The following is a 24,855-nucleotide window of genomic DNA, read 5'->3' as shown; positions in this document are numbered from 1 at the left end:
AAGACAATTTTGATGGTGGCTCTTTCTTCTACAAAGAGGATTTTGAAGCTTCAGACTTTCATGGCAGTTCCCCCTTTTTTGATTTTTTTTTATAGAGACAGGGTGTCTCTGTATACTAATCTTTCCTTTATGCCCAAGGTGATTAATGATTTATCCCTCAATCAAGCTATTCACCTCCTTTCCTTTTTTTTCCCTCCTTCTCAATCCACTAGTAAGATGGTGTTACACACCCTGGATTTACATAGACAGCTCAGATATTACCTGGATAAGGCAAACAGCATTAGAAAATCTGAGAAACTTTTGTTTCTAAGCAATCCATCTCCTCCAGAATTTCTAAAGACATTTCTTTTTGTTATTCCTTTCATGCCAAATAAGCTTCGGCTTTGGTCTGAGTTCATTCTGTTATGGCAGTTGCCTCTTCTGGAGGTTTTTTAAGGGTCTGGATATGAAATTAATTTTGGTAGCTGCTGCTTGGTCCTCTGTCCACACATTTACTAAACATCATAAGTTGGATGTCATTTCCAGGACCAAGGCAGGGTTTGTCAGGGCTGTCCGTGTGTTTGTGGAGTGCTTTTCATTGTCTTCCTCCTCACACACTTTACAGTAGCTGTTGTACTCTTCCCAAAAGTTAAGAATACTGCAACGGTGATAATGAAGGATATAGTGCAGTTGTGTAAGATCTTACCATAACGGTCGATGTCTTACTTCTAACTGTTGCAGTATTCGATCCTTTCCTTCTACCCCCTTTTTCTTTCTGTGGACCTTCTTCTGGCCAAGGGATTTTCTTTTTACTGTTATTTCCCTTGCATTTCCTTTCTGGGTGTATATGTTCTTGTGTTTGTGGGATTGCTGTGGTTCTCCTGGTGCACTTCATTTCTGAGGATTGTGCTTCCTTACATCATCTTCATGCCCTTCACTTACACAAGGGCCATATGCTTTACAAACAACAATGGGCTGATGTACAGGCTTTGATGTACTGTCTGGATGTTAGGCCATCCTTGGCAGGATATCCCAAGATGTAAGGATACTGCAGTACTGAGAAATAGGACATCTACTGTTATGGTAAGATCGTGCACAACTGTACTTTACACTGCAAAAAGCACTACTCAGCGGCTATGTAATAAACACTCAGGCTTGCTACCTACATTAATATATTGGTGCCAAGTTCATGAAAGTAAATTTAAAGAAAGCATGCAATTAGTTCCATTTAAAATAAAATACCTCCAGAGGTTTTAAAGCAATGCAACTACATCACTTAATGCCACACTATCAGTGGAATGCAGTACAAATCTATCCTCTCACTATATAGGTAAAGTGTGCCTGTTCTCTATATTAAATAGGGTGTTACTTTGTTGTGGTCACTGGAGGTGTTTGCAGGAATAAATGAGACTGTTACACCTGAGGTCATTTAATAAAAGTAGGAAATATCTTTTTAATCTCTCGGATTTATATATAGGTAATCAGCACCAGAGGGTAAATGAAGAATGATTTACTCGGTCAGGTTTCATCCTCATGGGTAAATTACACCAGTCATATATAAATACTGCTTATGCCTTGGTTCAGTAGAAATTATTAGTATGGTAACCTGGGCTGTCTTCAGTTCCTTTTTCTTACCCTACAAGTTCATTAGTCTTCTAGACCGAGATTTCAGAGCATCTTCCAGTAATTGCCCCTTATTGCCTTTTTCTTTTGATTATTGCTTAGCTTGCTATTGTATTTTTTTTTTAAGTTGTGTTGATTTTTTTTTCTGTTGAGGTAGCATATCATCTCTGGAAAAAGTCATCAGTCTTTCTACTCATGGAGATGGATTCCAGCTAAAAATGATGTACTCTAAATTGATGACAAACTATGTTTGCAATCCGAAACGTAAAAAGGTTAGGGCTTTGCAGTGCATACAAAGGTGGAACAAGGATGCGTAGATTTTCCAAATATTAAGAAATATGCATTGGTATACGTATTGTGTAAAATCCTTGATTTAGACCCAACTAATAAACCTTTGTTAGCTAAACTAGACGCTAAGATTCTGGGAAGATTTCTGTCAGTGTCTGTCCAAGGTTTTGGAAGCATGTAGCTAATTTGAAGTGGTGGTATTGTTTACATGCTGTCCATCAAACAAGTACCAATTTTTAGTATTTGGGTGTTTTGGATACACCTATTTGGAGTCATCCTGCACTGAAAATTGAGGGCCAAAGATTTTGTTGACAAGAATGGGTAAATAAAGGGATTATGATGATGCAGCAGTTATTGCAAATTATTAATTCAGTGTCAAATTAAGCCACGGTGGTGCAGCAGTAGCATTGTTGCCTCACAGCAAGAGGTTCTCCCATTCGATTCTCAGCTGGAGCGCCTTCTGTGTGGAGTCTGCATGTCCTCCCCGCGTTCGAGTGGCGTTCGAAAGACATGCATAGAATGGGTGTGCCTTTGTTGAAGGCTGGGCATCGAGCTGGCACCTCGGTACCCATAAAAATCTACTGCTAGTCATTAGCGGACCGGAGATCCGCAGTGGCGACCCCTAACCGGGAAAAGCCGAAAGGAAAAAAAATTAATTCAGTGTCAACTTTGCTTCGTTTAGTTACTTATGGTGATTTAGAAATATTTTCAATTGAGGTGTGCAGTTATAGCTATTAAGGAACGCACCCCACTCTTAGAGGAGTTTTTAAAGGTGAATAAAAATAAAATAGCCCCTTGAAAATTAAAGAATTCACTATGTATAGAATTTATAGAGACAGAAAGTATTAAAGCTATAGATGTTTAAAAGGCTGTATTGACAGTTTATCAAATCAATATAGCCCTCTTTCTATACCCCTGCAGATAAAAATGTTAAAAATTACCTTCACTCTGTATCATTAAATAATCTTTTAAAAGTGCTGTATGGAGGGTAAAGCTGATTGTTAAATCAAGCTTAGTAGGAGAAAACAGTTTGTGAAGGCAGTGGTTTGAAGTCTTCCAGGGTACAACACAAGTTTGTACAATTGTACAATAGATTAGCTTTAAAGTTATCATGAGAAGAGGTAGTGGTGTTATGTAGCTCATTTACCAGAATTTACTTTTCCACAACTGATGAGGGCTGCTTATGCTTCCAGTCATGTTTATTTAATAGGCTAGTGTGTGTGTGTGTGTGTGTGTGTGTGTGTGTGTGTGTGTGTGTGTACACGCACACACATATGCGCACATACACACACACACACATATATATGTGTATATATGTATATATATATGTGTATATATGTATATATATATATATATATATATATATATATATATATATATATATATATATATATATATACGTGTGTAATATACACACACACACACACATTTAAGAATTTGGGGAATTCAGATAGTGATTATCTCAAGACTTTATACTGGAATGTAGTCAAAACAGCTGGAATATATTTTCCAAGACTAGTGACATAGATTTTTCAGGGGATGCGAGGCAGCTTTCTCTTCTGGATGCACAGTAGAGTCCAACTACAGTGTCCCAACAAGTTAACATAGTAACAAGGGACTTAGCTGCATTATGGAATTAACTTTTGGATTTTTTTCCATGCATGTTTATTTCTTAATAATGATGTTATTCATGTCTGGGAATAATGTAAGTTTTAATCATTTGTAACCATTGTTATTTTATAACGATCATCTTTAGATTACTGTTCCAGTAGTTTAAGCTATATGGGACCTAAAGATTGGAAAACCAGACAGCTTCCAAAGCTTAAGAGCACCTTCCATGTGTCCTAATCTCTGTAGTACTTAAGAAACACAGTATAAAGACAGTGGTTAAGACAGAAAAATCTCTGAACTTTCTTGCTGTTGAATTACCAGGAGATCACACTTTCTGCTGCTGCTTCAAGGCTTTTGACAGTCTGCTACTGTTTTGCAACATTGGGGAAATAAATATCCCATTGGGGCGTACCTTCCATTGATTATGAGGAAAGGATTACCTTTTCTGTCGGGATTTGTTACTAGGATTTAGGGCAAGTGTTTTCTGTGGCTGTCATTTGAAGATTTTACCTCGGGTCTTGCCTTTTTTGCAAGGAAAAGAGCTCAACACTAAGGCTCTGCTTCCATTTTATCAGTCACTTTTTTGGTAGAGTGATGGATCTGGGTTTTGGCTCCTTGGATATTCCCACACCAATCTGCAAGAAGAAAAAAGTTGTTAGGCAGGTTTTAGTCTCGACTCTGACTTCCTCATTGCCTCGGCCTTCAGTGGGTGATGCCTGCTGTTCTCATATTGGAGTCATCATATCACTCAGCAGTTTCTCTTGGTCCCTGTGGTGTTGCTTCTGGGGAAAGCACTAAGGACCATGAGTACGGCACATCCACCAGAGCCCTCAGCTGTTCACTTCAGGCAAGGGAAAACCACTCTTTCTGGAATCAGAAGAGGGAGCAGGTGGGTCGCTCTGAGGAGCTCTGTTCCCAAGGAAAAGACTGGACTTCAAGGGGCTGTTTTTGGTTGAGTCCCCCAAGAAAAGGAATCATAAACTTGGGTATTTGTTCTATTCAGTGTCCCCTTCAGCTAGTACAGACAAATGGGTTTAGCTGGGTTTTGTCAAAGTCTTATTAAAAGCCTTTCAGTCATTAAAGTCTGGGTCTCCCCTTCATTGAAAAAAATAAATTCCTTTCTCTCAAATTCTGATTCACTGTCTGAGTTACAGGAATTAGGTCTTGATTATAATTATGTAGTTTCTACTACAGATGATTGAGAATCTGACTCTGAGGAAAGCCTTTATTCAGATTCCCAACCTGAAGAGTTGTCTTTTTTTCTGACAGTATTTACAACATGAAGGAGTTATTTCCGTTGGAACAGAAGATACCAGAGACCCAGCAGAGATATTGTGATTTGCTACAGGTAGCTGTCCCTCAACCTCCAGTTACTCCCCATGTTTTTACAGCCCTAGAGGCTGACTTCTTTGCAGCCAGCAAGTTTGCCTGACAGTCATCCACCAACCTCCAGCAAATCTGATAAATGTTTTAGGTTCCCCATTCTCACAAATTTATTTTTTTAAAACCATTTGGTAGTCCCTGCATTGATTTCTCTTTCAAAACTATCTTTGTCCAGACACCTTATAGGAAAGTTTTGATAGATTTGAGAAGAAAGTATTTTTGACAACATGAGAAGGCTAATTGCTGACCTGTCTTCTTCAGAAATTAAGACAAATCAAAACACTTTTCTTCCTTTGTATTTCAGTAATTAAACATTCTGTAAAATGTTTGTATGACACTGATGATGCTGTTTCTCGAACAACTGCCACAAGGGCTGTAATGAGACAATTTGCTTAGCTGCATTCTCAGAATTTACTAGCTGTGAAAGCTAAACTCCTTAATGCTCCCCTGGATAGAGAATTATTTTTCCCATCCCCATACATAAATACAATGGAAAGTTTCCTACCAGTGCATGTTCTTTTTATGAGAAGCAAAATAATTCTTCCAGCAAAGCACAAGCAAACAGACTTCCACAAGGCTCAAAAAGAGGGGAGAGCTCTCTCAAAACCAAGTACAAGCTAGAAAAGCAGATTGATTGTATGTCCCCTCTTGTTTTCCCCCTCCCGCTTCCCACCCTGGCAACTCATTTAAACTTTCTCAAAGTCTAGATCTTCATTTCCTCTGTGGAACCAGATAACTTAAGACACTTGTGTCCTGAGAATTATTCAAAAAGGCTACAACTGTCAGTTGGGTTCCTTTCCAGGAGATTCGTGCACATCTATCCAGTCAGACCACTCTGTATCCTCCTGTCCTAGATCAAAATGTTGTGCCAGGGGTTATAACCTGTTTTTCCAGGTAAAACAGGGAGAAGTTTTTATGCAAGAATATTTATTGTGCAAAAGAATGAAGGAACCTGGAGGCATTTCCTAGACTGCTCTTTTCAAAATCTTCAATTCAAGATTCCAAAATTGAAAATGCTTTCCCTACAGTTTCTGTTACCTCTCATTCCAGCTTTCAGTTTTCTAGTAGCTCTAGATTTAAATGATCTCTAGATTTAAATAATGCTCATCATGGCTTTCCTGTTTTTTAACGTGTTCATTAAATTATTACTTAACTCATAGGCAAACATACATTAACAAAGAAGAAAACAAACCATATTAACATTTTTTCCTTTTACATACATTAAAATCTGATATCTTTTCTTTGTGTTATTAGTCCAACATTGCATAAATTGCTGAATTCCTGCCTTCCCTTAAATCTCATTCCTCTTCCTCCTGAACATTATACTGCATGTATTGTTCCCACAATTTCCATTTATTTCTGTGTAAGTTGCGACTTCTCTTTTCTAAAGATCTCTCTTCCACTTCTTTTATCTGTTTTATAATATTCAGTACTTCAAAAATAGTTGCTTTATACTTTGATTTCCATTTTCTAATGTTTTTTTCCGGCAGCCAAAGGGATTAAACTTAATAAGGCTTCAATATGTCTGGCCAATTCAGATCCTGTGTCCTAGCTCAAAATAATCATTTCCTTAGTTACAGCCATTTGCTCAACCAATATTTCTGACAAAGTACTCTGTAGGGAATTTTAAAAATCAAATGCTTTTTAAGATTTCAGTGTCTGGCATACATTTTTCAGGTATGCTGTTTTGCTTGTTGAGTTCTGCACAGCTCCAAAAATATTTGCAAAGTGCCTGTCTCCTGTAATAGGCCATTGCAGGTTAAAGGGTATTCTGATTTTTCCATAGTTAGATGACTGTCTTATTTTTGCAGACTTTCATAAGTTGTCAATAATTTCTTTTTTGGGTAAAAAACCTTTATCCTCATTCAGGGATTTCAAGTGAACCTCTACAAAGCCTCTGTTATTCTGTCTCACTGTAAAGTATTTCTGGAATATCGCCTTGATACATTCCACGTGATGACTTTTCTTGCACAGTACAAAGTGAAATTTTACAAGGAACAGTTTCTGACATTTTTAAACCAGGATCTGGCATATGCCATGGAATTTCCTAGAATTCTAGTTTTTTATGTCCTCTACAATTCTAATGATTCCTTTGGCCAGACTTCACAAAAGAAAAATACAATGGTTCCTCAAATCAGTCTGTACCAGCACCCCCTATCCTTTCAGATTCTGATGCAACGGTTTGTTAAAAGGGAGGATCTGAAGTAGGATATTCATTTGTCTGCAACCTGTGGGTTATGGATCCGATATCGGATCCGAACCGGCATGGTTTTCCAGCTATGGATCCAAGCTCTCAGCTCCTCCCCTCACCCATAATGCCCTGCTCTACCCTCATGACCTCAGATCTCGTTTGCCGCGCTGGTGACTGGATTTGGGTTCTTTGCTCTCAGCTAAGTGGTATTTTATTACCTGTTAAAACAGAAAGTTTTAAGTTTTTTGTGTAATTCTGTGTGAAAGTTTAGGTTTCCCTCCTTAATAGTTTTATTTTGAGTTAAATTAAGTAATTTTTTTACCCTCCCCTCGCTGTTGCGTAGAGTGTGTGTGTGGGCCTGTGTGTCTTTTTCTTTTAAGTTACTTTTAGTAGCTTTTAGATTATGGCTGATCAGCCTAAATCTATCTTTTCAAATGCTCGAGTGTGGCCATAAGCTCTCACCGGCTGATGGCCACACTCGGTGTGTTAGAAGTCCGGGGTTGAACACCTCACATCTGGCTGTTCCATATGTGCAGGGTTCAACCCCAGGGCACTGAGGAGCGGAGGTCCAAGCTTGTCTTGGCGGGTCTTTACCGCCAGACTCGGCTCCGCCTCTGCTCCTTCGGGACTACTGTGGCTACAGTTGTTCCCCTGTGGCACCCTCCTGCTCCTGGGACTCAACCTCCCGCTTCTGGAGAGGAGAGGGATGCTGCTAAAAGGACCGGAGGGAGAAGCACCAGCGGCGGGCCGAGACCTCTGTTTCGGCCCGCCAGCCAAGCGGCTTCTCCCGGCTCCGTCGGTTCGGTCTCCTCCTTCTCGGCTCCGGTCCCCTGTGTGCTTTTCACCGGGTCCTGAGGAGGAGGAGACCCGATCTCCGCCGAGGCTATCGAGGAGGCACTCCAGGCCTACCTCGGTAGCCTCGTCGAGATCTACATAGCCTTTCTGATGCTGATCTGGACCGGATGATGAGAAGGTTCATCCAGGCCCAGATGCAGATGGGAGTGCTCTTGCCTCCCGGGGAGCTCAACACCCTTTTAAGCCTATTGCTCCTTCTCCGACCCGCTATCCGGGTTCGAGCAGCTGGAGCCGAGCAGCCGAGCGGGGTGGGTCGGCCGATAGTACTTGGTACCGGATCCGACCCTGCCCTCGAGTGCGTCGGACCCGACCTCGGAGCCTGGATCCGAGCCGGATCCGGGGATCAGTGCTCCTTCGGCGCCGTCTGTGTCGGAGCGTACTGTCCCGGATCCGAGTGCCGCGCCGCTCCGTCCACTCGGATCCGGGGAGCCGATTGTCGGATCCTTTGGTCGAGGTCGGCTCCTCGGCTTTTGATGTAGTGGAGAGGGCTCTGTTGAGGGTCTCCGGACCCCGGCACTTGTTCCGGCTCCGTCCCTCTGCACTGGGCCTCGCTTGCCCCATCCGGCCTCTGGGACAGCCCGTTTCTGTGCCCCAAGTTGCCCCTATGGAGGAAATTGCTGCTTGAGGACTCCTCTGACAGCCCCCAGAGGAGGTCCAAAAGGAGGCACATTGACTCCCGAGTCTCTCACAGAAGACACGGACTTGGAGGAAGGGAAGGCTCCCCACGGTCACCCCGAGGATGTCTCCTTTGGAGACATCATGGAAATGCTCCGTATAAGGGGTGGTCTGCCCCAAGTCTTCCTCTGACGAGTCCGTGTTCTTGGAGGCATTTGAAGCGGGCCCGTCTACCTCTTGGGTGTCCCCTGCCGACCCCTGGTGGACCTTATTACCACCAGGGCGTGGAAGGAACCGGACACCGTGGAGCCAATTCCCAAAAGACCGGATAGGATCCTTAGTCCGCCATCCGACCGGACCCATTGGAGTAAGGGGCCTCCGGTAGATGCCATGTTGACGGCGGCCACAAAGAGGGAACTGGCTCAGGAGAGTCCCTCAGTCCACCCACCGAGCAAGGAGTCTCGGATGATGGACCGCTTGGGGAAGCGGATGTTCAGTTCGGCGACCTTCTCTGTAAGGGCGCTGAACTATTTGGCACATGTTATTCGGATGCAGCGAGATCTTATTAAGGAATACGCTGCATCCCCCCCTGAGTCCATTTCGGAGGAGGACAGAGTTCTGCACTCCACCCGTATGGCCACTCTTAGGTCAGTTACAAATACTTCTATGCGGCTACTCTCCCATGCGGACAGGACTGGTCACTAGACGTCAGGCCTGGCTCCGTCGATTTTTCTGAGCCCTTCAAAGCGTCGTTTAACGCCTTTGATGGTTCTGCTCTGTTTGGCAAGACCGTTGCGAGGCGTTGACCCAGAGCGAAAAGGACGGAAGACGCTGTCTGCCGTCGAATCCGCTTCTCTGCACCCCAGAGGCCCTATTCTAGGAACCAAAAGGGTCAGAAGAAGATGTGGTTCGAAGTCGCAGCAGTCCCAGCCTGCTCCGGACAACCAGTCCTTCCGTGGCAGAGGAGGACAGGGAGGGCCGCCCTAGAGGCAGAGGGGCTCCCAGAAACTTCGGGTCCAGGGAACCTTTCTCTGAACGGCCCGCGCAGCAACCCTGAGGGTTGCCCGACTGCTCTACTCTGGAGGCAGTCGGGGATTCCAGGGCACCTAGCGGCATGGGAGTCCATAACATCGGACCGCTGGGTTCTCCAAATCATATCCAGGGATATCGCATTCCTTTCCTTCACCTTCCAAAGTTGAAGTCCCTCCCAGACGTCCCACCCGGTCAACGGAGGCCGCTTTGGCAGAAATTGGCCATCTGCTAAAGAAAAGAGCCATCCAGCCCGTTCCCCAGACCAGATCGGATCAGGGTTCTACTCCAGATTCTTTTAGTGCCAAAAAGACGGGGAACTAAGACCAATCCTAGACCTCTCTCTTGAATCTGGCAGTCCCCAAAGAAAAATTCGAATGGTCACTCTGCAATCTATTCTCCCCTTCTGGGAGAAAATCACTGGATGTGCTCGATAGACCTCAAGGACGTACTACCACATCCTGATGGACAGGCGCTCAGGAGGTTTCTCCGCTTCGGCTGGGAGCCAGTCACTACCAGTTCGGGTCCTTCCCTTTGGTCTCACCACAGCCCCAGGGTGTTCACCAAAGTATTAGCAGTGGTAGCGGCCCACCTGAGGCTTCAGGGGTGCAGGTCTTTCCCTACCTGGACGACTGGCGCCCCAACAAGGCATCTACTTCTATTGGCGAGACTCCTTTCTCCATCTTGCTCCCTTTCTGGGCATCACAATAAATACAAAAGTCCAACCTGGCCCACACAGCTCTTAGATTTTATAGGGGCCAGGCTAGACACAAGGAGTTTACGAGCCTTCCTCACTGCGGACAGAGTTCTAAATCTGCAGCTCCAGGTGCGGGCCATTCTCCATTCAAGTTCTGTTCCAGCGGAGTTGGTCCTGAGGGCTCTAGGGTCCATGGCATCGGCTATAGCACTTCTTCCTCTTGCCAGGCTCAATATCGCATTCTACAGTGGACGCTCTTAGTACAGTGGTCATACCTTGCTCTCCCCATGCATCATCCCATAGCGATCAGCAAGGCTTGCAAGCGGTCCCTCTTGTGGTGGCTCCACTCCCGGATCTCCACAAAGGCCGCCCTTTTGTGCTTCTCCTCGCCACGGTGACCACGGACGCCTCCCGCCTCGGGTGGGGGCACTCGGACCGTCCAAGGCACGTGGAACGATTCAGAGACCTTACTGCATATCAATGTTCTAGAGATGAGAGCAGTGCTCTTAGCGTTGCTAGCACTTCAGGACTTTCTTCCCTTGGGAACAATTGCGATTCAATCGGACAACATGTCTGTTGTCTGGTACATCAACAAACAAGGGGAACAAGGTCTTACCCTCTTTGTCGAGAGGCCATGAGAGTTTGGGAATGGGCAATCTCCACCAATCGCTTTCTAATAGCAACGCACATTCCGGTCGGTCCAACATCCTAGCGGACAAGCTCAGTCGCACCATTCTGACCCCTTACGAGTGGTCTCTCAATTGTCAAGTAGCGGGCATATTCGCACGGTGGGGAACCCCTTCATGCGATCTTTTGCTTCTCCCTCAAACACCAAATGCGACAGTTTTTAATACCTCCTCGAGGTACCCCAAGAGACGCTCTGGTGCATGCTTGGCCACCCGGTCTTCTGTATGCCTATCCACCCTTGCCTCTGATGCTCCAAGTTCTTCAGAAAGCCTCTCGGGTGGGTTGCAGAATGATTCTCATTGCTCCATGCTGGCCTCGACAGATCTGGTTCGCCTTCCTAAGGTCTCACTCGGTGAAGCCTGCTTGGATTCTAGATCCCATCGGATCTAATATCCCATCCATCCTGCATTCCTCCTCGAACCTGGACAACCTGAAGCTGACCGCTTGGCTGCTCCAGTTCCACTCTTGATAAGGACTCGGTATTTCTTCACCTGTAAAGGCTATTTTGGTGGCGGCTCATAAACCATCCACTAGAAAGGTTTACTGAAGCAAATGGAAACGTTTCTCTTTGTGGGCGGAGCGGCAAGGCCTGAATCCCTTCACGGTTCCTCTCCCTTTAGTGCTTGACTTTCTAACCACTCTCTTTAACGATGGTGCCAGCAGTTCCACAGTCAAAGTTCAACTGGCGGCAATTTCTCACTATCACATTGGCCATGACTCTAATCCTCTTATGTCAGCCAAATTGTGTAAAATATTTCTTAAAGGTACTTTTCTTCTCAGGCCCCTATAAAACAAGCAGTTCCTCCTTGGGACCTTTCTCTGGTCCTACAGGCCTTGACCGCCCCTCCTTTCGAGCCAGCGGCTACGGTGGATCTCAAATTCTTGTCCTACAAGACAGCCTTTTGGTAGCCATTACATCAGCCAAGAGAGTTTCTGAACTTCAAGCATTATCAGCTAAACCTCCTTACTTGGTATTTCATCCGGACCGTGTCTCCCTCAGGACCAACCCGTCCTTTCTTCCTAAAATCGCTTCTGAAGCAAACATCAATCAATCCATTAACCTCCCTGTTTTCTTCCCTAAATATGAAAACAAAGGTGAATATAAGCTACATTCACTAGATGTTCACAGGCAACTTAGATTTTATCTGAACAGGACAGCTGGTCATAGGCAATCCGACCAGCTGTTTATTTCCTTTGCAAAATTCAATTTGGGCAAGCCAATCTCTAAAGTTTCTCTGTCCCGCTGGATTTCACAGTGCATTTTATTGGCTTATCAAGCTTCAGGAAGGCCCGCACCGGAGGGTGTTCATGCCCATTCAACCCGGTCAGTATCTACCTCGGCTGCCTTCAAGGCTAGGATTCCTCTAGATGATATTTGTGCAGCAGCCACGTGGGCTTCATCTCATACGTTTATTTCCCACTATAAGTTGGATCTTGCATCTAGGGGTAGAGCATCCTTTGAATATCCTTCCATGATGGCGCCCAAGATTCAGGTAGCTGGGGACTCTGTCCCACAGGTTGCAGACAAATGAATATCCTACTTCAGATTTAGAAGTTATGTACTCACCATAACGTTCCATCTGAGTAGGTGTATTCATTTGTCTGCACCCTCCTATCCCCCTGGCCTATCAGTTTCCTGCATATTCTTTGTTACCCTTTTTAGGGTATTGTTGCTTTGGCAAACTCGATCTGAGGTCATGAGGGTAGAGCAGGGCATTATGGGTGAGGGGAGGAGCTGAGAGCTTGGATCCATAGCTGGACAACCATGCCGGTTCGGATCCGATATCGGATCCATAACCCACAGGTTGCAGACAAATGAATACACCTACTCAGATGGAACGTTATGGTGAGTACATAACTTCTAATTCTCTGGTAGGGTGGATCAGTTATCCCTTTCACCCAAACAGTCCCTATTTATTTTGTAACCACATTATGTGTCTGACTCTGCTTGTGGAGCTAATATGTCTCCTTTGTTGATTTCAATCTTAGCTTTCTTTTACCTTGTTTTGATTCTTTGGCATTAGTAAGATTGTAGAATTTGGTGATCTACACTTTACTCTTCACATTAGTTACTGAACTGATGAGAGATTCTGATTGTGCCGTAGAGAAGTTCTGTGTTGTTGAATTTCAAGATGACAACTCCTGTAGCTACTGTTAGTGCCCTTTTTATGTCTCTTTCTGGCTATCCTTTAGATTGTAGCCATCGTGAATTTTATAGTCACTTATTTGAATTTACTTTTTTTCAGATCTCATGAAATGTGGGCCATTGTTTGATGTGAGAACATCAGATATACCTTGTCTCATGAAAATAAACTTTATTCCACTTTCACACTACTGCTGTATACAGTATATCAGTTAATTTGTTCTCCTGTATACTCTTACCTCCATGCCTCCTCATCATTTGTACCACTCCTGTAAGCTTCATCCATTGTTCCTTCTCAGTGATCACTAGCCACTAACTTGTGTGGGAGCCTACCAGCAGACATCATCATCAAGGCAGACATGACAGTTGTTTGTGCCTGCTGCCATCCATCAGCCATTTACAGCCAAACTCCAATGACTCATGAACTGTCCAAGGGCCCCATTGGGGGAGTGCCAGTATCACCATTGATCCTCACTCCCCTTGCTGCCAAGTTTTACTGGTCCCAGAAAGGATCAGCTTATATGTCTGATTTACTTGGATGGTTTTGTAAATTCCAACTTCTTTTTGGTGGCTGATGTGAACATTAACATCACCATTAGAGCCTGCAGCACTCACATCTGCGCATGCATGTTCTCACACATATGCAGGAAGAGCTGCCATTACCAATTTATGACGACTGAAGCAGTATCCCTGATTACTGGTTATATCCTTTTCAATGGCAAGCTGCTACTTGTAAGTGTGGAACTGTCAAATAAAGCACTGCCCCAGTCCCCCCCCCCCCCGTGGGTGGGTGAACCAGCATTTTTCACTCGTTTCCTACCCTGTCCTGATGGACTCCTTCAGCACCTAAGCTGTTTCTCAAACACTGGTCATTTGAATCACAGTCGGCACTTTATCCGTCTGCAGCAAACAGCAGGGCCAGTTGTGTCTGTTAATTTAATCACTTTAATGTCCTGAGACTGATTGGGGCTGGTATAAGGTTGAGATGTTTGACTCACAGACACAAGGTACAGTGTTTGATTCTCACCTTTGGGAGAAAGGTGAGATGCAAATTGACTATGCTTAGAATGGCCTATTAAGAAGGCTAGCCTAGTAATTAGCTATGAGCTATGAACTTATAATATGCACATATTTAGTAAATGCCTTCTTTAAACTGGAATAGATCTCTGTCCATTGACCTTACAGATGACCTGATAACTGTTAACATCTCTTTTCATGGATTACTGTCATGGTCCATATTATTACACACATCACAGTTCTGCACAACTTTTTCTAACTGTGCTAACATTCTTGGCAAATATACAATCTCTAACTCTTTCTTTTTTTACACTTTGCTGTATCAGGATGTGACTTGTGTTATCTCAAGAAGCATCTCATTTTACAAGTACAGTAATCATGTTGGGTTTGAGCAGTATTCATTACCCATAACTTACTACCTCTATGAAGGAAGTGAAATACTGGATTTTCTTTCTTACTGATGATTGCTGTGATCAGCCTGTTGTCCCTTCTTTCAGTAACTCCACTCATAGTTCATAGATTTTTCTTGGTTCATAGATTAGTACTAAGCTAACAGTCCTTGTGGGCCATTTTAAGCCTAGCTAACTACCCCATGTGAGAATCAAACCCTGCACCTTGTGTCTGTAAGGTAAACACTTTAACCATTAAACCAACCTCCCACCACTAGTTTCAGTACATTTCTGAGTTGTTCACTTTTTCTTTTGCCGTAATCAAGTAAAATCAACTGTGGAATTACCCAGAATATGTCTAGTTATTGTTAGAGCACATTTTATTTCTTTTCTGTTGAGTATGCTCAGCTCATATGTTTTGTATGTAGTTTCTTACTAGTTCTAAAGTTCACTTTCAGGTCATATTTCCACAGACTGAGCAATATTAGAGTTTATGGTCATTTTGTACTTGCACCTCTTTGCCATATATTTGTTTCTCACATCCATGCATGATTACCAAGAGTTCTTTCTCTATCTGAGCATATTACATTTGTACTCCTGTAAATTTTCGTGACCCATTGGCAGAGTCGCTTGTTTTCCTGTAAGATCATAGCTGTTGAACTTTTCTGACTTGTACATACATGTAACACAACTAGCTTATTTATGGCATAGTATTTAAAATCTAAGTTGTTCTGTTACCAGTTTCTTGAGCATCTGAAAATCTTTTCCTTTTCTATATCTCCATTCATAAGCGAACATCTGAAATTCTTTTAATTTTCTACAGCTCCATTCATAGACTAAATATTTCCCCAACAGCCAGGATGCATAATTATCTCAGACATAATTGATTTAAACATTGAAAGATACTACATTATTCCCAAGCATCCATTAATACTTTCTCTTATTCTGACTTTGGCACTTGCATTAGCACACTGGCTTTATTTATATCTGGCTTCCGTTTGTGTAATGTTATAAAGTGACTCATTTGTTTCTGACTTGTTGCTCCTATTTAATTTAAAAATATGGTTTCTCAGTCTGTTCAACAGCAGTGCCAGGCTCCAGTCATGTTTGTCTTGTGTCTGTTCCCACGCTAATAGATATGTATGTTGACTCATCTTCTAAGATCCAATTGCTTGTGCAACAGCTCCTTGAAATGTTTCTGGTGTAGATGTGATACCAAACAGAAGTGTCAGCAGTCTATATCTTTCCAAAAGTGTATTAAATGCATGCATCTTGGACCTTCAGAATCCTCGGTTTACAAGTAATACAGAAAAGAATGTAGCATTTGGCATATTTGAGACTGCAACTAAACCATAATTAGTCAGTAATGCTGTCTTTTACTCTTTTTTTCAGATCTCATGGATCAATACAAATACATACACTGCCCTGCTTCAGAACATTGACCATACTGTTCTGCAATTTTGTTGGCTGTTTCTGTTTCATACTGACTTTTGGACTTTCCATTTGCTTGAGTTCCTCCTCACTTCTTCCCTTGAGAGTAAATGATTCTTTCCTTAGAATATGTATTTTTAACGTAATATCTGGGCTTATTTTCTCCTGAAAGACTACTCATATACGTAAATAAGTCAGTGCAGTCTTGCAAGATATCTTTGCTTTTACTCTGTATAGTACTCAAGACAACCCAGAGACTGTTTTACTGTTCTTTTACATGTCTGCTATGTGCTTATACATTGTGAATATGTTTCACCATTCCAACTTTTCATAAACTAAGTAATCTAAAATGTTAGGTCAGTTGCTATTCTGGTTCAATCCCTCTGTCTGAAAGGGATGTTTATAGTAAGTCTGTATTCTCACATTTAGTAACTTCTGGTCCTTTGGCTTTAGTTGGTGGTCTGAGTAAGTCAGTAATGTCCACACTGTTCTACTTTTAGTGCCTTTCAGCTGCATTGCCTTTAAATTATTTTATGGCAAAGTATTGCACTCCATACCTATGTGTACTTTAAAGTCATCACTTTGTTTATTAATCCTGAGCATCTTTTGTGAATTTTTTTGACTTCTTATATTGTACACTAGCTCTTTATTTTTGGATTCCACAGAATCAACTGTCTTCATTTTTATAGTACCAGCTAGCATTTTATTTCCGTTTTTTTTTGCCTAAGTAATGTTTCAAATTATTTGAAATGCTCTTAGTTTGTTCTTTTATATATCTTTTTGAAAGGGTTCTTTCTACCACATTTACTACACATCTGATTAAATGAAGGACACTTCCTTTTGTGCTTATAGCCATATTTATTATGTGGAATTTGAATTTTAACTGCACAATACTTTCTATGCTCATCTTGATTTTCCTTGCTATCATCACTGCTACTGCAAATTTTCACTTTATTATTTGACTCGCATTTTATTTTGCATCTGTTTCTTTAGTTAATTCTTTAATTGCTTATTTGTAATTTCACTCACTATAAACACATCCATGGCGTTAGACATAGTCAGTTCTGTGGCTCTCAAAAGTATTTTCCTTGTTTAGTTGCTTCTTATACCTTAATATATTGTGTCGGTTATCAATGTATCCCTCAGCTCACAGACTTTAGCTATGTTCTTTTAAGAGCTATTCATAGTTTACATTGAGCCTTAGTTCCTTGTAAAGAGTAAATGACGGATAAATCCAAGATTTTTTGTAGCCTCACAATTACTTACTTTCTCCTGTGCTGTTTTTAAATTTCTGGATCCACAGCTTTCAGTTACCAATGCAAATAAGAAACACAAGTGAACCAAACAAAACGGCTACTTCAGTTCTAATTCCACAGAGACAAACTCAGTCCAGGATAAAACAACTTCTTCTTTATTCCATAAAATATAAAACTACGAAATGAGCGCTTTCACGTATCTAAAATACGCTTCATCAGATTTCATTATACAATGTAGCAGCTCAGTTTATATAGTGTATGCATTCATCTAATTAATATAATTAAATTGCTAATTGAAAACAGCTGTCTCTATCGAGCAGCGTAGCTATTCCTTAAAGTTGCAATAGCACTATATTTGGTTCAATATACCCTGATCTACTTTATAATGTTATATATATATATATATATATATACATAACATATACTTGGGTATACATATGAACATTTAGTAAAATGCAAAATGCAAAATATATATATGAATAGACATCAAAATGAACAAAAAGAAATAAACAAAAACATAAAAGTAACATGGTCTAGCTATGAACATATATATTAATAGATCTCAAATCACTTCCCTTTATATCTAACACTCATCCAAGTCATATATCTCATTAACTACCTCTTCATTCTATCTAATTCTCTCATATTATATGTAATCAAAATATATACACTTATCAATTGCCATTTCTAAACGGAATGAAAAATAATGATATATCAATAAATATCAATAAATATATAAATATATAAATACAATGTGAGTACCTGTATATGCATACTAAGGTATGCTTATGTCTATGTACCTGTATGTATAACGAATAAGATATATGGCGTGTATTTTATGTGTATATGCAAAAATCTGCATATAGCCATATATCCACATATTTAGACAAATAAAGTGCATAGTGCAAATCTTGTGAACATATGTTAATCCCTAACTAACATATATATATCGAATCATGTTGACTAATCTATAAACATGGTTCGATATATATTGAGCAGCACATAAATATGTAAACAACTAAGCATATGTAAACACATAAAGTGCATCGTGCAGATCTTATAGACATATATTCATCCCTATCTAACATACACATATCAATTCATAAGTACTAAAAAGCATATATATTTAAAGACATTGGAAAAAACTGCATATAGATGGATATATGTATAAGTGCAAATATAAAACTAAATGAATATATAACATATTCAATTATCATTGTTAACTTAAACAATCATAAAGTGCTAGGTGCTCAGTATATATGGGTTAGACCATTGTTGCTGGTACTATACCATATCGATGTATACATATACAATCCAACATATAACAGTATATAAGAAAAATATATATATATACTTATAAATGTATAGAACCATATGTATATATAGAAAGAATCAATAAATATGTGTATATACTAAAAAACTGTATAATTATTATGTCAAAAGCATATAATGTATATATTAACATAAATCTGTATTGAGTTGTGCAAAATATCTAATTTATGTTAATTATACCACAAACACTACAGTGTTTATAATAAATACAATTCATTTGATGCCACCATGAAGCTCATAGACAAATGTGCAAGTGTGATTATTCGCCCATATCCATAGAATAATGAATCTCCTACAAACCATGTATAGTCTACATGGACCAACAAATATAAACCAATGGTACCAAAACAGTATTTTTGGATTCCACAGAATCAACTGTCTTCATTTTTATAGTACCAGCTAGCATTTTATTTCCGTTTTTTTTTTGCCTAAGTAATGTTTCAAATTATTTGAAATGCTCTTAGTTTGTTCTTTTATATATCTTTTTGAAAGGGTTCTTTCTACCACATTTACTACACATCTGATTAAATGAAGGACACTTCCTTTTGTGCTTATAGCCATATTTATTATGTGGAATTTGAATTTTAACTGCACAATACTTTCTATGCTCATCTTGATTTTCCTTGCTATCATCACTGCTACTGCAAATTTTCACTTTATTATTTGACTCACATTTTATCTCGCATCTGTTTCTTTAGTTAATTCTTTAATTGCTTATTTGTAATTTCACTCACTATAAACACATCCATGGCGTTAGACATAGTCAGTTCTGTGGCTCTCAAAAGTATTTTCCTTGTTTAGTTGCTTCTTATACCTTAATATATTGTGTCGGTTATCAATGTATCCCTCAGCTCACAGACTTTAGCTATGTTCTTTTAAGAGCTATTCATAGTTTACATTGAGCCTTAGTTCCTTGTAAAGAGTAAATGACGGATAAATCCAAGATTTTTTGTAGCCTCACAATTACTTACTTTCTCCTGTGCTGTTTTTAAATTTCTGGATCCACAGCTTTCAGTTACCAACTGAATTGCCTAGCAGGGAGAGAATGTCTAGTGGTTTCATTTGGAGCATCCTTTCACAAAAGAACATAATGCTGTGAGGTCTTCTTATAAGTCATGCAAAACAGAAAACAAAACAAAAAAAAAAAATTTAAGGGTGACTTTAGTTCAAAACAATCAAATAAATACCAACGGGAACCCACAAGACGAACGTTCCTTCACACAACAAATTAGTATAAAATCCAAAAAGCTCCACTAGTTGAAGGAACGACCAAGGCGACATACACTATAACGAATATCAAAATAACTGAGATGCAAAAGCTGAAAATAATGAACAGATTTATTTAAAGGAGGTTAGCGCTTTCACAAACTTGCTTCATCAGACCTTTCAAACCAAAAGAAATAAAAGGTCTATAAATACTCAAACCTAAATTCAAAGCATCCAATCAAATATGATACATAAAAATACATCCATACTTAAAGATACATCAGATAAATAAAAACATCAAGTACATAATACAAACACTGAAATAGATAAACACTAAACAGGAAAATTACCTAGCCATATATACAATATAAGTAAAACCCTAAATCATAAAATACATAAAAATCATTTAGGCACCCTCCTTTTCTTAAGTAGTGGTTTAATAGAGACACGTTCGTTAAGTCCCCTCCCTCTGTCAGCTCTGAGTAGGATCATCCAATTATTCTCCTTATACTCAGTATGATTACTAAAGGTCTGATGTTCCTTCAACTAGTGGAGCTTTTTGGATTTTAGTTCAAAACAAGTTTATTTTGTTCTAGTTCTGACAATAGCAATGACAGGATGTTCATTGTGTGTTTTGTCAGCTTCGGTTTTTAACAGAAGTCCATGATGTTTTTACTGTAACTGTCTTCTAGAAACAGATTACTATATGACAAGATTTCCTGTGTGTGAGCTAGTGTCCTAGTATGTTGCACTGAGTTTGATTCAGTCTGTCTCTATATGTGTATTGTACAACTTCAAGTCAGGTACTTGAAAACAGCAGAACTCCTTGGATACCTAAAAAAGATGCAGTAATGACTAGTAGGTCTTTCCTTTTTAATAGAAATGAGTTTATCAACAGTTCTATCTGCTGTACAGAATGTCTCCTTTTTTCAGAAAGAAAGGAAGTACTGAGAACTCTAAGGGCTGATTAGTTGTATTTTTTACAGATTATGTTTTAGCAGTAATCCATGACTGGATGTGGGTAATGCAGGATTTTATTTATTTATTTATTTTACATTTGTTGACCGGGTATGTCCGACTGAGCTGAAGAGTGCTTTTTCAGAGAAGGCCCAGGGAGAAAAGCTCCATACATTAGACAGTTTTACATTTAAAAAACATTTATAACAATAACGTAATACACGGTTTATACAGTGGGAAAAAAACAATTTTCAGAAATGTATAGAATGAAAAATAATTAGTATGAACTTAGGGCATTACTAAGTGAAAGAGAAAATCTTTGTACGTGTAGCTATTAAGAGAATAAGATGTACAAGTTTGGGACTATACATAGTGTATTAGGGAACATATTTAAAAGTTTTGTTAGACAGTATGTGTGTCATCAGATGAACCACAAAGTTTTTGTTAAGGTCAGTATGTGTGTCATCCGATGAGCCAGTAAGGTGTTAGTAGATCAGGTGAAGAAGTTCATTTATTAGGATTTGTAAGGGGGAATATAGAGCAAGGGGTTTGCTTTTCTTAGATGGGGGGGAAATTTAGGGGGGTGAGTACAGTGGCAAGTCCAGTGACATTTTATATATTCCTTGGTGATGCTCTTAAATTGTTTTGGATGAGTGAAAGTTCTGATTTCAAGAGGGAGCTTATTCCAAGCCATAGCAGGGTAGTAGCTATATGTGTTGCAACCAGATTTGGTCTTAGGTTTGTAGATTTTTAGTAGATCTTGGGTAGAGCTCCGAAGGGATCTGGTTGGAGTATAGTGGGACATTAGGGGGGATAGAACTGGGCAGTAGGAGGGCTGGTGTAGGATAGAGTGGATGATCTGGAGCTAAGAGAGGAGAAGCTGGTGGGGTAGTTCTAGGCAGTTTAGATGTTTTAGTGAGAGACGGTGGTGGGATTTGTATGGTTGGTGGGCAGCAAATCTGCCTACCTTGTTGTAAGAAGACTCTAGTTTTGTTAGTAAGGATGAGTTGAGATTTGTGAGAATTTGGGAGCTGTACAGTAGAGTAGGTAGGAGGTACGCATGAGAAAGAGAGTGATCTTAGTGTGGTTTGGTCACAAGGGTGAAGCCTGAGTGAGCTAGCTGTGGGTAAATCCTGCAGTACCCACATCCAGCCTTGGATTATTGGTATTATGTGCTGACATTATTTAAGAAGGAAATTGCTTAACTTTTTATGTAATGTCACTGTATGATGGAACTTTAGTTTTCTTCCACCTATGGTGCTGGCTTCTGGACAGCTGACTGATGTATTGCGCATTTATGGCCCATAGCTTGCACAGTACCTCACTAGAAATATAAAACTAAAGACACAAGAAAGTCTGTCTTGCATCTCCTTGTCTTCTTGTTCTGTCAGTAATATTAGTTGCCATTACTAACAGATCAAGAAGGGGAAGACAAGGACATATGATTGGAAGGCTTTCAAGAAGCAAGCACCTTATTTTTTTTGTTTTGCAGAGTATGCAGGTGTGGTGACTGGATTTGTTCAAGTGGGTAATGCTCATTTTACAGTGTGCACCCTGATTGCTGTGCCCAATCACTGTGCACATTTTGAAATAATAATTAAGTTTTATTGTATACTGGTGACAATGCATTTCATATAAAGTTTATCAAGTTTTCCAGCAGATTCAGTTGTATAACAAAACTAAATACAAGAAAACCACCAAAACATGTGCTCTTGCTTTTACTAAGAGTAACCAACTTAGTATTTTCATCCAAGTCTTTAGTTAATGCATTCCAAACGTTTCTATGACCTTGCTATAGAAGACAATTATGCAGATTTGTGTTAAAGTAGTTTTTGTATCACTGAATTTTCTGCCACCAGCCAGCTAATTTTGGTATTGCTTCTTTCTTACTGTGTCCACATCTTTACCTGAATATAAATAGGGTGGAGTGAAGTGACATGTCTGCATAATGAAGAAGAAAAAGGCAAAAGACTACAGTGTGATTATTTCAGATAACTGAGCCAGATTATCAACATGTTGTTTTTGTAACAATGTTCTTACTTGACTGTAATACAGAATTCTTATTTCTTTACAGGTGGCAGACCTGGATGATGAATTTGCAGAATTGGTGTTGGGTGAATTTAGTGAGAATCTTGACAGAGTACCTGCAGAAAAGGTAAATGTAGCAGTGGCAAGATGAACAATTACTCCTATATTTGACTTTAGCAAATCCAGGTTTTGCTTTAGTGTCAGTCATTTTATTATTTATGTGTGTTTATGTGTTCATTTTTGTACATAAAACTATTGATAGTTAAAGTCTTACCGGAAGCATGGCTTTCCCTCCTGGGCTGCTACTCTTCTTCCAAAGTTGGTCCTTAATTTCCTTTGCTGGAGTCCCCATTTCTAAGAGTTTTGACATCTTTACTTCCTTTACTGAAAAAGGCTTAATTTGTTTTTACACTGTTGCAGCACCCTCCATGCCCATTTCATGATTGGCAACCAGGATACCAACTGGCCTTATTCAAGAGACAAAGTTAGTCAAATTCTCCAGTCCATAGTACCCAATGTTGCAGTTAGGGTAAGTTGAACAAAGCACTTGTCCTGATTCCCATCTTGTAAAATGAGCCGAACTTTTAAAAAAAGTTAATAGGTTGTAAACTAGCTAACTACTTTTAATAAAACAGAACAGATTGTCAGTTTACAAGCTGTCTACAGGCAGTCACTGCCTAATGGTGCTTATAAACTGTCAAACTGTTCTTAAAAAAGTTTCTTAATTTACAATCCGTTATTAAGAAATCACCATTGTGATTGCTTGTAGACAGTGGGGAAATGCCAAATGGCTGTGCTGCACAGTGTCAAATTCCCTTACTATAGCTTGTAGGCTATGGATTATTCAGTTCAGGTTCACCTTTGGTAAATGTGCCTCATACTTTCTTGCCTTTAGGTTCATAGGTAATTACTAGGCTGATGGTGCTAGATCCTTTACAAGCTTAGCCAATAATACCTGGGATATGACAATGTTGTGCCTTAATTCCCCAGATATGGGATGGGGACTAGTATCAGAGTAGTGGGTCTTTTGGTTTTGGGGCCCTGAGTCATTTTACAGACTGCCTCTGTCCAAAAGGGACATGGCCATTACCCCAGGACTGAATTTATTGCTCCCCATCCATTCATCCAAATTCTTTTGAAGAGATTGAGGGATGGGTTTTGTTTTACAAAGATGGGAAGCTTTTCCATGGATGAGGTAGCTATTGGGATATGAATCTGTCTCTCCAGCAAGTTCTGTTAGAGTCACAAATTAGCTTCAGGTCCATGGAACACGTAACCCTTGTATAATTTTTCTTGTGAAAATGTAACATTTTCATCAGGGTCTTGTAGGTTAGGCATAAGTCCCCTCTCAATAAATGATATGCGACAGAGTAAAGGGATTGGGCCTTTAGTCATTCTGCATAAGACATGTGTCTTACACTTTGTATTTTTTTTTTTTAGTGGGAAACCGCTGGGGCCACTCCAGTGGGGAAAGTACATGCAGAAGGGAACATTGTACTCAATTATGGGCCAAGTGGGGGCTGAGTACAATGGCGCTATAACTTCTTTTGATCTTGATGCCATGCCTTGACTTATGATTTGAGCCACGCAGAAGGATTTCCTCATTACTGTAGCTATCTGATGGTCAAAGTTTAGGTTACTGTCCATCTGTGCTCCTAGGTCCCTCATCACTGGGTCTACTTTTAGGGGTGCTGTATGAATACAATAATTTGCAGAGACATCTGATTTACCGAAGGGTATGATTATGCATTTTTTAACATTTAGTCTCAGACCATGGTTTTGGTACCATTCGTTTATAATTTTTTAGGCCTGTGTGTAAGATGTCAACATCATTTGGGGATTCAGTGATTGCTTTCGGCTTACAGTCATCGGCAAACATGGTGAGCCAGAGGCCCCCAACACTGGCCTTCACTTCAGGGAAGTATATACTAAACAGCAGGGGTCCCAACACTGAGCCCTGTGGGACACCACTAGTAAAAGGTTTCTTATCGGAAGTGGATTCACCTATCCGGACAACATGTGTCATGTCATTGAGCCAGTTGGCTTATCCATCTGATGATGTAGGGGTTTATGCCTAACTCAGAAAGTTTATCTATGATCCTCGATTGGGGGATTGTGTCGAAATCTTTGTCCAGCTC

General features: G+C 40.3%; 1 protein-coding gene across 1 annotated transcript in view; it reads left to right on the top strand.

The window, feature by feature from the left end:
* GFM2 (GTP dependent ribosome recycling factor mitochondrial 2) overlaps positions 1 to 24,855 on the top strand; it is a 1,110,238-nt gene that overhangs the window by 382,463 nt on the left and 702,920 nt on the right. The window contains 1 exon segment of the mRNA XM_044063950.1: positions 22,764 to 22,844. Within this exon segment, the coding sequence (XP_043919885.1) occupies positions 22,764 to 22,844 (81 nt within the window).

The sequence above is a fragment of the Protopterus annectens genome, chromosome 2.part2 (assembly GCF_019279795.1).
Source record: "Protopterus annectens isolate FY-2018-M chromosome 2.part2, PAN1.0, whole genome shotgun sequence".
Classification (NCBI taxonomy): Eukaryota; Metazoa; Chordata; order Ceratodontiformes; family Protopteridae; genus Protopterus; species Protopterus annectens.
This window is presented reverse-complemented; position numbering and strand designations above follow the sequence as displayed.